This window comes from Emys orbicularis, chromosome 10 (genome assembly GCF_028017835.1).
Source record: "Emys orbicularis isolate rEmyOrb1 chromosome 10, rEmyOrb1.hap1, whole genome shotgun sequence".
Lineage (NCBI taxonomy): Eukaryota > Metazoa > Chordata > Testudines > Emydidae > Emys > Emys orbicularis.
This window is the reverse complement of record NC_088692.1, coordinates 55,133,020-55,149,916: the sequence shown is the minus strand read 5'-3', so window position 1 is coordinate 55,149,916 and position 16,897 is coordinate 55,133,020. Positions and strand designations below refer to the sequence as shown.

The window sequence follows — 16,897 nt, the reverse complement described above, 5'->3', positions numbered from 1 at the left end:
CCAGATTTGCTGTTATCCCTGTTGAGGCCAAAGTGGTTTGAAAAATTAAAAATCCTTGACACCATTGTGTTGCTTCCCCCTGTGTTGCTCGTTAATCTGATGGACCTGCCGATAATGAATAAAGATGAATGCCCTGGGAGCAATGTGTCAGGCAGACAGTTTGTCAAGTAGGAAAGTGAATGCTGAAGCCCTCACAAAATGCAGAGGCTTTTCTTAACCTGAGAACTGAAAAAGAGCCAGATACCCTGCATGGGTTTGAAAGTGACAAGAGCCAAGCAACTGACCAGAGCAGCACCAGGTTTGAAGTGACGAGGAGGGTTTGTGTCATGAAGTCTGCATTTCCACTGAGGACTCTTCCATCGCCAGGGTAGCGCTGGTGCAGGTCTGCCGCCCGGCACAGCAACGCTGAGAGGTGCCAGTGCAGACCCGACCCACTGCCCTCAGCCCCCACCCTGACCCTGTTCCCTCAGCCTCCCCCGCAGTCCCCCCTGTACCTCCCACCCCAAACCCACTGCCCTCAGTCCCTGCCCCCATTCCAACAGCCCCCCCCACAGTCCCCCTACTCCCCCCAACCCACTGCCCTCAGCCTTGCCCTACCCCAAATCTCTTCTTCAGCCTCTCCCGTCATCCCACCCCCATCGCTCCCCCTGCTGTCCCACCCCCTCAACTTCCCCCCATTCCAGTCCTGCTCCCCTCTGTCTCATCTCCTCCAGACCCTGTCCCTCTCCCCAACCCCCTGACCCTCCCCAGCCCAGCCCCATTGTCTTCCCCGCCCTGCCCCACTCTACACAGCTTTCTCTACCCGGTCCCATTCATGCTCCCCTCAGCCCCTACCCTACTCCCCCCATCCCAGTCCTGTCCCATCCCCCTCAGCCCCCCCGACTCCGCCAGTCTCACTCCTGTCCCCCTCAGTTCCTTCATCCCGCTTCCCCCGGTCCATCCCCACACACGCACCGACTCCCTCGACCTCCCTCCCCCCAATCCCACTGCCTGGACCCACCCCCGTCCCACTCAGGACATGCAGGAAAAAGAAGCAATTGGCTTAAATTGTAGCAAGGGAGATTTAGGTTAGACATTAGGAAAAACTTCCTAACTGTAAAGGTAGTTAAGCACTGGACAAATTACCTAGAGAGGTTATGGAATAGCAGTCATTGGAGTTTTTTAAGAGGTTAGACAAACACCTGTCAAGGATGGTCTAGTGTTGTTATTACTCAGTCCTGCCTCAGTGCAGGGGTTTGACTAGATGACCTGTTGATGTTCCTTCCAGTCCTACATTTCTGTGATTCACACTGAATTGCCTTGTGCCACTGTCTAATAGTAGTGGCACACAGTTCTCTGACATGCAGGTTTATAAAATTGTAGTTAATATACAGTTTAGAGCATAGCAATTTTAAAGCGCTGCATGTTCAGACCAACTGAGCTGAAAATTGTGATCTACAGTATTCAAAACTATTAAGATGTGGGCTGAAATAAAATCAGCATGAATTGCTCAACAATATCAATGGAATCAGCATTGCGCTGCTATATATTGTAAAACATTACAGTGAAATCTTGCAAGTATTACATAGCATGCCGCCTTGCCCATGTGGTAACTAAGCATAACATCTTCCTGTTTCAACATTCTTAACTTGTATCCCATAGCTCCTAGAAGTTGCTTTTTTTCAGACACTGAATGCTGCTAAGTTATGAGTTTTAACAGGTTTTTTTTTTCTTTTAAACCACAGCACTGAATGTTATTCTAAAATTGTTTCCCAAATATTCTTAAACTCCCAGTTTATCCCCCGCTGATGTTCATTGTGAAAAGTATTGCAGGTCTAATAATAATATTTGGCACTTTTGTAATTCACTGTCCAACATGTGTTTTGTGCTCTCCTCTGGTGGATTTTTAGAGGATAACTGTATAGCTACCAGCTAAGGGAGTTATAGCTTGAACTCAAGTAGTAGAAGCTCATGCTTTTAAGTCTGGATGGCTCGGGTTCAATCTTTGGTGACTAGCTATGATGGAGGTTGCTACACTTATAATCCCTTTAATCAGAGGTTCTGAATATGCTTTGTTGTAGGCAGAGCTAGCCTATAGTTAAGCAACCGAAAATTTAGAATTGGAAGTGTTGAAATGTTGGGAAGCCTTATAATTTTGCCAGTCTGGAACGAACATCCCATCTGAGGGATGGGGGCGGGGAGAGAGGAGAGTGAGATAGGACCAGGAAACTGGGACAAGGAATCCAGAGAGGTAGTGGGGGGCAGTTGAAATCAGATTAGGAGCTGGGGTGGGTTAGACAGCAATAGGATAGACATAGACTGGAGGGGACGGGGAAGAAGCGTCTTTGACTACTAGAGACCACTCCGTTCAGGAACCTGGAATAGACCCAGGATTCCTGAGTTTCACAGTTCCTCTTCTGTCAGCAGATATCTGTGAAACCCAGTGGCAAAAAAAGTGTCTCATCCCCCTATAGAGCTGATCTATCACATATAGGATGACAACCTGCTACCTCTGCCATCACTTACTCCATTAGCTCAAGTGGCAGAAGTCTGTGCAGTGGATCTAAAGGTTCATCGGCAGGGTTGGAGCCATGTGAGTTTCACGATGATTCCACATGACAGAATTTCTGGGGCAGTTCAGTTTTGATTTTTACAAAAAAACCTGGGGAAATGCATACAGAAATAGGGTGACCAGATGCCTAAATAGAGGAATCTCAAGCAGGAGTAGAGAGGTTATTTTATCTCTGTATTTGGCACTGGTGCAACTACTGCTGGAATACTGTGTCCAGTTCTGGTGTGCACAATTTAAGAAGGATATTGATAAATTGGAGAGTGTTCAGAGAAGAGTCACAAGACTGATTAAAGGATTATAAAACATGCCTTATAGTGATCGACTCAAGGACCTCAATCTATTTAGCTTAACAAAAAGAAGGTTAAGAAGTGACTTGGTTATAGACTGTAAGTATCTACATGGGGAACAAATAGTTAATAATGGGCACTTCAGTCTAGCAGAGAAAGGTAGAGCATGAGCCAACGGTTGGAAGTTGCAGCTAGACAAATTCAGACTGGATATAAGGCATACCTTTCAATGGTGAGAGTAATTAACGATTAACAATATACTAAGGGTCATGGTGTTTTTCTAAAAGCTTTTTCTAAAAGCTATCCTCTAGGAATTATTTTGGGAAAGTTCTATGTCTGTGCTATACAGGCGGTGAGACCAGGTGATCACCGGATCCCTTCTGGCTTTATAATCTCAGAACTAGGTACATCAATTCACATGCAAAATTCTCATTGAATTCAATAGGTGTCCTTGTCCTGTGGCTTGTGGTGCGGGCTGCAGCAGGGGCCGTACAACCCCTCTCGCAGCTTCCTAGGGCCCCCTCTCATGGCTCTGTGCACCTGTGTCTGTCGTTGTCGTCCCCTCCCTCCCGCTTGCCCAATGTGTCCTGATATTTCACTCTTGCGATCTGGTCACCCTAAGTTCATGGGATCAGATTCAGAGGTGATGTGTGAGATGGTGCCAGAAATCTGTCATTAGCTGCTCCTGTGGGAAAAAACAACCACATTTTCACCATGTAAAAAGCCTTTGAAACATCTCAATTTGCACATGACCACTAAATTCTTCAAAGATTCTGCCTGCACTGAGCATGTTTCATCCCAGGGCTTCAGGGTCTGAGCTGGTCTTTCCCTGAAACAGCCACTCCTGCATTCCTGCAGCCACAGTGGCCCCAGGCACCAGAACTGAGAGCAGGGAGACTGCCTCTCCTGGGCTCACAATGCTTCCCAAAGTGGTGCCCAGGCAGTGAGAAGGAGAAATGGCCTGACTGTATTGGGTTGGATAGGAGCAGAGTGGGAGGTGGGCAGGAGCCAGAGGGCTGGATAGGAGTAGAGGAGGAGAAGGAAGGCAGGAACCAAGATTGGGCATGATGGATAAGAGCAGAGGGGGAAGGAGGGCAGGAGTCGGGACTGGGTGTGGTGGATCGGAGCAGAGGGGGACAGGGCAGGAGCTGGGATTAGGGGTGGATAGGAGCAAAGGGGAACAGAAACAGGCTGGGGGCACTGGGACAGAAGGTCTGTCCACTACAGCACATTCCCCTCCAGGGCCTGGAATGGAGCCCATTTATTCCTGGATCTCACCATTCCTCCACGGTCAGCAAGTATCTGTGAAATCCACTGCCAGAGTATGTTTCTCATCCCTTACTAGTGGCTGGTCCACATGGAGGATAACAGCCTACTAATGCTACCAGTTGCAATCTTGCTGAGGACCCAATTTGAAGTCAATACAGTTCCACATGATGGAATTTCAATTTTTTTCAGGTTTTTTAAATGTAGGAGATTACATTTAAAAATTACACTAAAAGAATATTAAGGTTGAAAAAGTCAAGCATTCAAAAGTTAGGACATTCCAGAATTAAGGCTGTCCATGAAACAATAGGCCAAATCAGACCCTTTCATTCAAAATCTCTTCTTTCAGTGTTTCAAATAAAATGGAAGCTGGTTCCAAACACCCATAGGTTTTGGTTTTGCAAACCTGAACCATGAGTGCAAAAACAGAAGTTTTCTCAGCCTGTGTGTTGTGCTTGCTATTTAAGTCTAAACTATGTATTTCAATTGCAGAGGAAAAGATCGATGTCGGCATTTCGTCATTAATCACCTACGGAATGGACATTATGTAGTATCAGGGGATACCTGTACCCATGAAAGCCTTGCACAGCTGATAGGCTATTACCAGACTTCAGAAATCGAGCCTTTTGGAGAAAATCTTACAACAGTTTGTGCTCAGGTAAGTTCAACTCTTCAGAATTCACTTAGTTCCTGATGAAATGAGATCAAACGTAGTAACTATTGCTTTTGGCTGAGGCTAAAAATCAGAGAATCATAGGACTGGAAGGGACCTCGAGAGGTCTTCTAGTCCAGTCCCCTGCACTCAAGGCAGGACTAAGTATTATCTAGACTATCCCTGGCAGGTGTTTGTCTAACCTGCTCTTAAAAATCTCCAATGACAGAGATTCTACAACCTCCTTAGGCAAGTTATTCCAGTGCTCAACTACTCTGACAATTAGGAAGTTTTTCCTAAATGTTCAACCTAAACTGCCCTGGCTGCAATTTAAGCCCATTGCTTCTTGTCCTAGTCTCAGAGGTTACTGAGAACAATTTTTCTCCCTCCTCCTTCTGTAGAACCTTTTTATGTACTTGAAAACTGTTGTCGTGTCCTCCCTCAGTCTTCTCTTCTCCAGACTAAACAAACCCAATTTTTTCAATCTTCCCTCACAGGTCATGTTTTCTAGACCTTTAATAATTTTTGTTGCTTTTCTCTGGACTTTCTCCAGTTTGTCCACAGCTTTCCTGAAATGTGGCATCCAGAACTGGACACAATGCTCCAGTTGAGGCCAAATCAGTGTGGAGTAGAGCGGAAGAATTTTACTTCTTATGTCTTGCTTACAACACTCCTGCTAATACATCCCAGAATTATCTTTGCTTTTTTTGCAACAGTGTCAGACTGTTGACTCAAATTTAGCTTCTGATCCACTATGACCCCAGATTCCCTTCTGCACTACTCCATCTGAGGCAGTCATTTCCCATTTTGTACGTGTGCAACTGATTGTTCCTTCCTAATTGGAGTACTTGGCATTTGTCCTTATTGAATTTCATCCTATTTACTTCAGACCATTTCTCCAGTTTGTTCAGATCATGCTGAATTTTAATCCTATCCTCCAAAGCACTTGCAAACCCTCCCAGCTTGGTATCGTCTCCAAACTTTATAAGTCTATTCTTTATGCCATTATCTAAATCATTGATTAAGATATTGAACAAAACCAGACCTGATCCCTGTGGGACCCCACTTGATATGTCCTTCCAGCTTGACTGTGACCCACTGATAACTACTCTCTGGGAACAGTTTTCCAACCAATTATATATCCATCTTATAGTAGCTCAATCTAGATGGTATTTCCTTAATTTGTTTATGAGATGGTCATGCGAGACAGTATCAAAAGCCCTACTAAAGTTAAGATATACTGCATCTACCACTTCCCCCCCTATCCACAAGACTTGTTACCTTGTCAAAGAAAGCTACTAGGTTGGTTTGATATGATTTGTTCTTGGCGAATCCAAGCTGACTGTTATTTATCACCTTATTATCTTCTAGATGTTTGCAAATTGATTGCTTAACTATTTGCTGCATTATCTTTCCGGGTACTAAAGTTAAGCTGACTGGTCTGTAATTCCCCGGGTTGTCCTTATTCCCCTTTTTATAGATTGGCACTATATTTGCCCTCTTCCAGGCTTCTGGAATCTCTCCCATCTTCCATGAGTTTTCAAAGATAATCACTAATGGCTCAGATATCTCCTTTGTCAGCTCGTGTATCCTATGATGTATTTCATCAGGCCCTCATGACTTGAAGACATCTAATTTGTCTAAGTAATTTTAAACTTGTTATTTCCCTAATTTAGCCTCTGATCCTATCTTATTTTCACTGGCATTTACTTTGTTAGATATCCAATTGCTACTAACCTTTTTGGTGAAAACAAACAAAAACGTCATTTAGCACTTCTGCCATTTCAACATTTTCTGTTATTGCTTTCCCCCCCACACACTGAGTAATGGGCCTACGCTATTCTTGGTCTTCCTCTTGCTCCTAATGTATTTGTCGAATGCTTTCTTGATACCCTTTATGTCTCTAGCTAGTTTAATCTCATTTTGTGCCTTGGCCTTTCTAATTTTCTCCCTACATACTTGTATTATTTGTTTATATTCATCCTTTGCAATTTGACTTAGTTTCCACTTTTTGTGGGACTCTTTTTTGAGTTTCAGATAATTGAAGATCTCCTGGTTACGACAGGGTAGTCTCTTGCCGTACTTCCTATCTTTCCTTCGCAGTGGAATAGTTTGCTTGTGCCCTTAATAATGAAACTCTGAAAAACTGCCAACTCTCGTGAACTGTTTTTCCCCTTAGACTGGCTTCCCATGGGATCAACTCCCTGAGTTTGCTAAAGTTTGCTTTCTTGAAATCCATTATCTTTATTGTGCTGTTTTCCCTCTTACCATTCCTTAGAATCATGAACTCTATCATTTCATGATCACTTTCACCCAAGCTGCCTTCCACTTTCAAATTCTCAACCAGTTCCTCCTTATTTGTCAAAATCAAATCTAGAACAACTTCTCCACTAGTAGCTTTCTCCACCTTCTGAAATAAAAAATTGTCTCCAATACATTCCAAGAACTTGTTGGATAATCTGTGCCCTGCTGTGTTATTTTCCCAACAGATGTCTGGGTAGTTGAAATCCACCATCAACACCAAATCCTGTGCTTTGGATGATTTTGTTAGTTGTTTAAAAAAAAAGCCTAATCCACTTCTTCTTCCTCATTAGGTGAGCTGTAGTAGACCCCTACCATGACATCAACCTATTTTTTTTTACCCCTTTAATCCATACCCAGAGACTTTCAGCAAGTCTGCTTCCTATTTCCATCTCAACCTCACTCCAAGTGTGTACACATTTTTGATATATGAGGCAACACCTCCTCCCTTTTTTCCCTGCCTGTCCTTCCTGAGCAAGCTGTACCCTTCTATACCAATATTCCAGTCATGTACATTGTCTCCCAAAGTCTCTGTGATGCCAGTTATGTCATAGTTGTGTTTATTAACTAGCATTTCTAGTTCTTCCTGCTTATTCCCCATACTTCTCATATTAGTATACAGACATCTAAGATACTGATTTGATTTTCCCCCACCCATGTTCTCTCTTGTTGCCCCCATGTCTTCCCACCTATGTGCAGGAAGCAAAAAATTTGTTCTCAACCCTGGTAAGCTGCCTTGGGTATTGATGCCAAATTAGACAAGTAGATAGAACTTAAAATATGTGAAAGAATGCATTGGACACAATATCTGCAAGGTGCAGCTGTTGTATAAGGACGGGGGTGTGGCTGGACAGCTCGGATTATATCAGGAGCTGCAGGCTTCAGCCAGCACCAGGTTCTGGTTTTTGTTGTGTTAGAATTATGTAACATGAAAATAAAATAAATTAAAATACAAAGAACATGTCATACTACCAGGAGTGGATGGATTTGAGACCCATCAGGAAGAATTTTCACAGTGATTTCACATGCCAGAACTTCACACACCCAGCCAGTAAAAATGAATGGCTTGAAGCCACTAGTAGACCTGAGTTTGCTTAGTGACCAGGCTAAGAGTCAGCTGTGCCCATTATGTATGATTGCAGTGGATGCAGACAGAATGGGTGGTGTTAGGAAAATTGCCTTATTAGGTATTGCTGGTGCAGAGGTCCTAGATATTCTTAACAGCTTCCAACTCTGGCCCCTGGACAGTACTGACAGAGTGATTTTGATAGGATTTTAGCAGTATAGTTTGAAGTTTATTGTGTACCTAGAAAGAATGAAATATTTCTCCTCCATATGAGAGTACACTACAGACTTGAAGCTCTAGGATCAGGCCTGCAATTTTGGCCCCTTAAAAGGTTTAAATTTGAGACAGAGTGGGTGGTAAGTTGCAGCAATGCGAAGGTGCATGAGCTACTCCTGAGGGAATTCTGTGCCAAAAAAATAAAAATTCTGAACCAAAAATAAAAATTGTGCACACGATATTTTAAAATTCTGCACATTTTATTTGTCAATAAATAAATGTGGCTCCAGCATGGCAGTGGGGAGCACAGGCCAATGGCTGCACTGAGGTGGGAGATCACCCTGAAGCCCCTACCTCCCCTAGTACAGGGACTCAGCAGTGAGGCTGCACCTGACCCTGACACAATGCAAGGGCTGGGCCTGCCCCAGAAACACCCTGGGGTCCTGCCAGGCACACCAGGTGTGGGTGGGCAGGCTCATCCCAGCAGGATCCAAGTGTGGAGGGCTTAGTGTGGGGGATCCAGCTGTGGGGAGAGAGGTTTCTGTGTGGGGCAATCTGGGTGCGGACGGCTCAGTGGGAGATCTGGATGCACAGGTGCTTGTTAGGGGGTTCTGAGTGCAGGGGCATTGGGACTCTGGAGGGGATCCAGGTGAAGGTGGTTGGGGCTCAGTGGGGGAGGGGTCTGGGTGTGGGGAGATGGGGCTTTGCAGGGGGGCTGGGTGTGGAGGGGTCAGTGGGGGGTCTAGGTGCTGGGGGAGTGGGTCTTGATGGGGTGGGGGGTCCAGGTGCAGCTGACTGGGGCTCAGTGGGGTGGGGGTCTGGGTGTGGGGGGCTCATTAGGGAAATCGAGATGTGGGGGGGTAGGGCTTGTCAGGGTGAGGGTTTGATGGGTCTGCTTAATGTGGGAGCCCCAGCTGCTGCAAAGGGGATGCCACATGCCTGGCTCCCACTTCCCCCCCGCAATTCCCCTAACCCCTTTTCTTCCCCATCTCATGCCCATGCCCTATCCTCCTCTCCTCACTCCAGGGGTGCTGGAACAATTTGTATAGTGGGGTGCTGAGAGCCACTGAACCAAAGTGAAAACTTTGTGTATAATGGAAATCACTTCAAGCCAGGGGGTGCAGCAGCACCCCTATTTCCAGCACCTATGCCTCACTCCCACATTCCCCTCTCCCTGCCCTATTCCATCCCCCTTCCTTCTCCACTGCCTCTTCCCCTCGCTCCCCCTTCCCTCATTTCCCCCACCCCACCTTACCCAGCCCCACCAGAGGCACTCACTGTTGCACACAGAAAACAGGAAGGTCCCCGCACACCGAAGGGAAGCACGACTGGCAGTAGGACCCAGGAGGTGACGTTCAGCTGCAGAGTCAGTGGAGCCCAGACACAGCCTCCTTCAACTGGGCAGCTCTATGCTTACAGAAATGAGTGGGGGCAGTGGCATGTAACCCCGTGTGCCCCAAATGCCTCGCCGCTGTTTCGAGGCAATCCCCCTCCCAAAAAACCGCCCATGATCGTCCCCCTGTGCAGCTTCCCGCAGAATTCCCCCAGGAGTAAATTTGATCAGAGATTATAAGCTAACTTTAGAAAAAGCCATACAGCTCTGCAAAGCAGCAGAACTGGCAAACTTGCAGATGCAGGCAGGTACGATGGGCTCCATCTTGGCCGATGCCAGGGATCTTCAGAGTTGTAAGCATGAGTTTCTACAGCTTGAGCCTAAGGACCAGGCTGTGTACCTGGAGGCTCAGTGGATCAGGCACAGAGAAGAACATGTAACACACTGATCAGTGAGTTGCATATGTTTTAAGGAAGGGGGAGAGTCAAGAAACCATATGTGAGGTTATCATGCAGCAGAATACAGGAAACTCTGAGACTTGCATTAGGGCACAAAGATTTTCAGAGTTCTGTCTATGAAATACCATTTGTCATAAACTGATCACAAATCCCCATTAACTATCTCAAAGAAGGGTCTGTGGGAAGCCCCACCCAGAATTGAAAGCCTGCTACCGAAGCTTCAAAAATATGACTACACTATTGAATGTATTTAGCAAGTTGTTTTAATTGTAGCTGACAGTTTGTTCATCACCTGACATGAGATCCACTGAGATCAGAATCAAGCAAGTAAATTGGACATTGACATCAACATCAGAAAATACTCAGGTGCTGTGTCACACATGGGAAAAGTTACAAGGTGTTACAGCACAGGATGAGACACTACAGTCCATGCTGCATGCTGAACATTCCAGAGGGAAAAAATTGTTCATGGCCAACCACTGTGTATATTGCAGGCATTCTCTCTCAATTCCAGATGGTGTTCTTCTTCTAGGAAAGGGTTTTGTGATTCCATTTGTACTCAAAATAAATGTGAAGGCTCATTCATGAGGGCATATAGAAATGGAAAATGCAAAAGGAGGGCATGAGAAGCAATATATTGGCCAGGAGTAAGCATAGTTGTCACTCGCATAGTAAATGCTTGTGTCACGTGTCAAATATACAGATCATCCCTACCTTAAAAAAAAGTATAGGCACATTAGCTGGAGTCTGGGACACTGTGGATATTTTAATCTTAGAGGACAGATAATACTTAACTGGCATTGATGCATATTCAAGCTATGTAGAGGTGGCTCAGCTAAAGGAGGCCACATCAGTGCAGATGATCTTAAAGCGTAGAGCTATTTTGTTAGATTTGGGATTTCTAAATAGTGAAAACTAACAGATCTCAGTTTGCCAGCAAAGATTTTAAGGCCTTCACAGAAGATTTGGGATTTCATCATGTAACCTGCAGTCCTACATACCCTCAGCATAATAAACTGGCAGAATATGGAGTTAATTTTTTTACAAAGTTGTTAAAGACTACACATACAATGGAAGGTTCTCTCATTATTTTGCTAAATTACTTGGCAACACTGTTAAAAAGCGATATGCTACATGCTAAATTACTGCTGGGATGTCAGATCAGGACAAAACTTCCCCATGTGGGTACAGCTCAAAGAGAAACTCACAAACAAATGTGAGAGTTAATAAAAAGGAAAAACAAAGACTATCACTGTGCCAAAACTGCTGTATACCCAAGGACGTTTAAACCAGGAAAATTGTTAGAATTTGGACTGATGGCAGCTGGGGAGACAGGGCTGAGGTCAGATACCTGCTTGCCCCAAGATGATACTAGATTAAGTCAGAGCACACTTGCTGAAACAAAAACACAAACACCTGTTGCTGCTTCCAGTGATCCACTGAACAAATGACTTACCTGAGTTTTCACAGGCACATTCTTCTGTGTACTCACCCATCACAATATCTGTGTACTTGTCTAGGGCCATACCCGTCTGCACAGAGCCACTGGGCTCACTTACTAATGATGTCGGCTACAACAAGAAGCAGCTACATCTTCAGTATAGTCTGCTGACTGGCCTGATGCAACTCCCATAAAAAACACACAGTGGTAGAGTAGTTAAACCCCACAGACTCACTGAACATTGCTGAATCTTTGAGGAATAGTTTGATGGAGAAAGAACAGAAGTTTATTTATTTATTTACTAATAAGGGGAAGGATATATGAAGTAGCTGTTATTGTGTAAGCACATGGGTATGACTAAAGAGTTCCTCTGTGTTGGAAAATGGGGCCCAGGGCAGCTGAGGCTGCAGGCTTTGGTTGCTGTTGTGTTAGAGTTCTGTAATGTTTCAAGAAAAGAATGTTAAAATATAAGCACTGTTGCTTTAGTGCAGAGAACATCACAGTGTCTCAATGATCAGAGGCCCATCAGGAAACACTCTTTTCACTGTGGATGTTGCTGGTAATTCACTGCTGTCAAAGGCTCTTGCTCGTCTAAGTCCATAGGTAGTTATCAGACATGGAGAATAGATACACTTTAGTCCCAGTTCTGCTCTCATTTTCACCAGTGTAAATCATAAATAGCTCCTCTGATGTCAAGGGAGTTGCTAAAGATTTGAACTACCATACTTAAGAGCAGAATTTGGCCTTTTTTGGCTGTAATTTCAGATTACCGGCACATCTTATTTCTACAGCACAAAACAAAAAGAAGAAATATCCCCCGGTGCAAATAGGTGCATCTGAAAGCTAGTCTACACTAGGAGCGCTACATCAGCGCAGCTGAACCAATGCAGCTATGCTGCTGCATCACGTCTGGTGCATCACTTCTCTCCTGTCGGCATAACTACTCCACCTCCATGAGAGGTGGTAGCTATGTTGGCGGGACATAGCGCTGTCCACACCAGTGCTTAAGTTGGTGTAACTTATGTTGCACAGAGGGATGGCTTATTCACACCCCTAAGCGACATATGTTGCACCAACATAAGTGGTAGTGTGTACAATTCCTGAGGCTTTGATTCTTGAAGCATCCCACCTCAACTACTGTCAGAAATAGGGTATCAGACTAGATGGACCATGGGTCTGTTCGGGTACAGCAATTTGATGTTCCTAACACTTCTTGTGGAGTATTATATAAAGCTATTTAAGAAGGTATTGCCTTATGCAGAATGAATAATTCAAAGTTGCTAACTGAACTTATTTATATCATTATTAAAAAGTGAAGAGTTCATGCTATTGATCTCTCAGGAAAGGCATGAACATCCCACTTACCACCATAGTAGTTATTCATGACATGTTTTAGTAATTAACTACTATTTTTTTTCCCCCCACAGCCAATTGAGAAAAGTTTATATGATGAGATCGCTTTGGATCAGCAAACCTCTTCAAAGCAAAGTAAATCAAACAGTGGAGAAGTCAATCCCTTGCTGATGAGGCAAATGTCTGGCAGCTCACAAACCACTGTGCTAATGAAGGAAGCCACCTCTCTACCTCCAAAGTCAAAGAAAGAGCACAAAAACTTATCAGGAGAAAGAAAGAACTTTAACTCCCAGGTAGGTTTTATGCAGAATGCAGAAGTAATGTCCCGCTGTTGGGGACTTGTTTGAAGCAGAGACAGCAGGTATCTTGAATTAATTAGTGTCGCTAGGGTGATCTGCTGTGCTGCGACCATGTTCCAGGAAGTGCCGTACCAATTTGGTGATGTTTCAGAATCAGAAATACAGATTCAGTAACATTGTAACATCGCCCTTGGAATTATTTTCTGTCAACATAAGAATGGTCATATTGGGTCAGACCAAAGTCCATCTAGCCCAGTATCTTGTCTTCCAATAGTGCCCATTGCCAGTGCTTCAAAGGGAATGAACAGAACAAGTAATCATCAAGTGATCCATCCCCTATCATCCATTCTCAGCTTCTGCCAGAGGTGACTTTACTAGGCAAACAAAATGTGATCATATTTTTGGCCACTAGTGAAGAGTGAAGTTCACCCCTATGCAGTGGTCCAGGTGTAAGGCCTGGGTTCTCAAAATAGAGCTTTAAGTGGGACTTAAGTGTACACAGGCCTTGAACTGGCCTTTCGCACGGGGATGAATGTAATCCTATAAACACATATCCCCTGTTTTTCCCAGAAGTGTCATAGGAAAGCAGTGATGCTGAAGGATCTAGCAGTGATTGTGGACAGGTTGCATATTAATTTGCAATGTGACTTGGCATCAAAAAAGCCAGTGCAATCATGGGCTGCATAAGCAGAGGCATCAAGTCACAGAGCAAGGAGGCGATGGTCTCTTCTACTGTATGGCTCTGGTGACCCCTTACCTAGAGTAGAACATTTGGTTCTGTGGTTCTCCACAGTGCACTAAGGCCCACGTCTGACCACCCCAGCCACCAAAAAAAAAAAAAAAAGGGTAGAGAGCTGCTGAACAGCTGCCGCTTTTCAGGGGTGAGGAACTGACTTCTAGAGACAGGCCCAAATTCTTGCTGGTTGAGATTTTCATAGAAATACTAGAGAGAATGTAACCATACATCCTCCTTGAAAATTAATGAGCTAAGTCCCCTATGTTGCTTTGAAAATCTCAACCACTGTCTTTATTCTGAATCGGGCCAAATTCCCCATTGGCTTCAATAAGAGTTCTGAGGAAGGACTCGGATCTAAGTAAGGATGTAGTAAGTGCTACAGGATTTTTTAAATGCCTAAGGATTCTTTGATTTCTTTGAAGTTGCCTGGGAGTAACCATGGTCTGAATGTATCTCATCACCTTTGTTGATGCATTGCATTTTATATTCATTACTGACTCCTGAAAATTATGTTCCTCTCTTTCCTCTCCATCATATCAGGATCCAGACATAGCCCCACCACTGCCGGATAGGAGCAGCTTGCTTATGCAGGAGACATTCAAGCTAGATTTAAACGATCAAGGAAACATTGTATATGCGGAGCTGAACAAACACCATATGAATGGCAGAGGCCTTAGTTTGGAGACCCACTCTGCCACTGACAAAATCCTCATTGAGAAATCAGGCTGTTTATCACAAGGTGACACCCAGCAAAAACCAGGAGAACCAGACCAAGCAAACTACTCTCCTAGCAAAAAAATCAGCTCAGTGTATGCTTTGGCTAAGCAAGCCGAACGTTTCTATGACAAAAAAATTGATCTTATAAAGCCATCACCTCCAGAAACTGTTTATTCTGAAATTATGCTTGAGCAAGGCAAAAGCAATTCCTCACTTCCTTGGAGTCAAAGGGTCCATTCCCTATCCCTTTGTCCATCAACTTCTGCAGACACAAAGAAGTTGACATTAAGTACTCCTGCTACAACACCCCCTAAGTTGTCTCCGAAGTTACCCATTAAAGCTAGGACCTCTGTGGAGTCCCAAGATTCAGAACAGCTATTTGCAACCTATGCAACCTCCCTCCAAAGCAATGAAGGGCTTAGAAAACCAAACAACAAGATTCTTTATGATTCATCAACACATAGCACATATGGGCAGATTGAGAAAGTGAAAGCTTGTAAGCCTTTTGCTTCTGGCTCTGATAATGGAAACAATACTTATGAACAGATTCCTGTCGGACGGCCAAAGTCATCTACCCATGATCAAGCTTCTGAGAGACTTTCTAAGTCTTCTCTAGTACAACCCAATGATACTTATGATGAGGTGTCTTTGAACACAAGATCCTCCAAAACAGAGAACTGTACTGAAAATACATATGAAAAGATCCCTGAAAATTTCCAGAAAGGCTCATCTGCAAAGCAAATTCCTGCTCCTGATAACACGTATGAGCAAATTTCCCTAGACCTTGTGAAGGGAGAAGAAGCAAAACCAAACCAGAAGGTACAGTACAATTAAGAGACTTTAAAAATAAAACCTAAGTACCATTCAGAATAATTCAAAAGGATCAGATCCAGTTTTCCTCAGGCAAATTTCCAAAGTCCTAAACCTCTAGGCACTTAGGACATGATTTGGGTTGTTTAAAGGATACCATTCAGGACAGAAAGCTCAAAGTTATAAACATCTTTAGCTTGTGATTAGATATCAAAAGAAAAAAAAAGCCAGGCATCAGGATGACCAAAAATGAACATTTCTCGCAATTATAGCTTGTTGTTATAGGCAGTATTCCGATTACAGGGCAAGATAAAGGAAAAGAAATCACCATATATCCTGAAAACAGAACTTTTTGGCAGGGAGATGCATTAGGCTGTAGAATATTCTCTCAAGAGAGGTGGTGGACCCTTGGTTTGGACATACAAAACTACAGTGGCCAATGCATTAACTACTGTATAATAACTACTGTATAAAACAGTCAGGACTGGATGGACCAGATGGGCCCAATAGAACTTTTTAATCTCTAACATGAGTTTATGGTTAAATACATAAAAGTACATTTAAAAGTTTAACATCTGGAGGTGGTTTGTTCCAGTCACTGAATCTGTGTATTTGCTAGTTTTCAAGTATTAATGACTGTAAATATACAGAATATTCAACTGTGCTGTCAGAGACTTGGGAACTATTTCTTTCCATCTATCTAAAATACATACTTTCTCCTTTTTTTTTATTGGCAGATGGACAAGCGAAGAAGATTTTTTTTTGCTGACAAGAAGAATAAATCATGAAGGAGAGTTTTAAATTTGTTCCATTTAGCCTAGACTAAAGATCATAGAAAAACATGCAAGGACAAATTTGTTCCTTGTGTAATTTCCCCAACGCCTGTGGGTTTAACCAGGGACATGTTTAGCCTGTACTGTTTATGAAAGCAAAAATAGAGATGACATGCTGGAAAATGAATAATATCTATTGTTTGTCAGCTAGTTACAAAGCCCTCAGTTCATAGAAATCTGCACAACTTCAATTTTCTTTTCACTTGAGCTATGTGAATTTAGGACCAAATTCAGGCACTGACCTAAAGTCAGGGGTGAAAGTAACTTACAGGACTTACCAGTACTCCGGAGTCCTGAGCAGGGGTTGGGGCCTCAACCGGAAGGGGCAGGGCCTCAACTGGAAGAGGCGGGGCCTTTAGAGCCCCGGCCCTTTCAATCGAGATTAAAAGGGCCCTGGGCTCCGGCTGCGGTAGTGGCGGCTGGGAGCCCTGGGCCCTTTAAATCACCGCCTGAGTCCCGCTGCCAGAGCCAGCGGAGATTTAAAGGGCCCGGGGCGGTAGTGGCAGCCGGAGCCCCAGGCCCTTTAAATTGCCGCCAGAGCCCTGCTGCTGCTACCCTAGGGCTCCAGGAGCGGGGCT

At 44.1% G+C, this 16,897-nt stretch overlaps 1 protein-coding gene across 1 annotated transcript in view; it reads left to right on the top strand.

The window, feature by feature from the left end:
- Positions 1–16,274, top strand: part of SH2D7 (SH2 domain containing 7) — a 32,426-nt gene extending 16,152 nt beyond the window's left edge. The window contains exons 4-7 of the mRNA XM_065412702.1: positions 4,597–4,762; positions 12,999–13,217; positions 14,500–15,495; positions 16,224–16,274. Of these exons, the coding sequence (XP_065268774.1) occupies positions 4,597–4,762; positions 12,999–13,217; positions 14,500–15,495; positions 16,224–16,274 (1,432 nt within the window). The remainder of the gene's footprint in view (positions 1–4,596; positions 4,763–12,998; positions 13,218–14,499; positions 15,496–16,223) is intronic.
- The last annotated feature ends 623 nt before the right edge of the window (positions 16,275–16,897 follow it).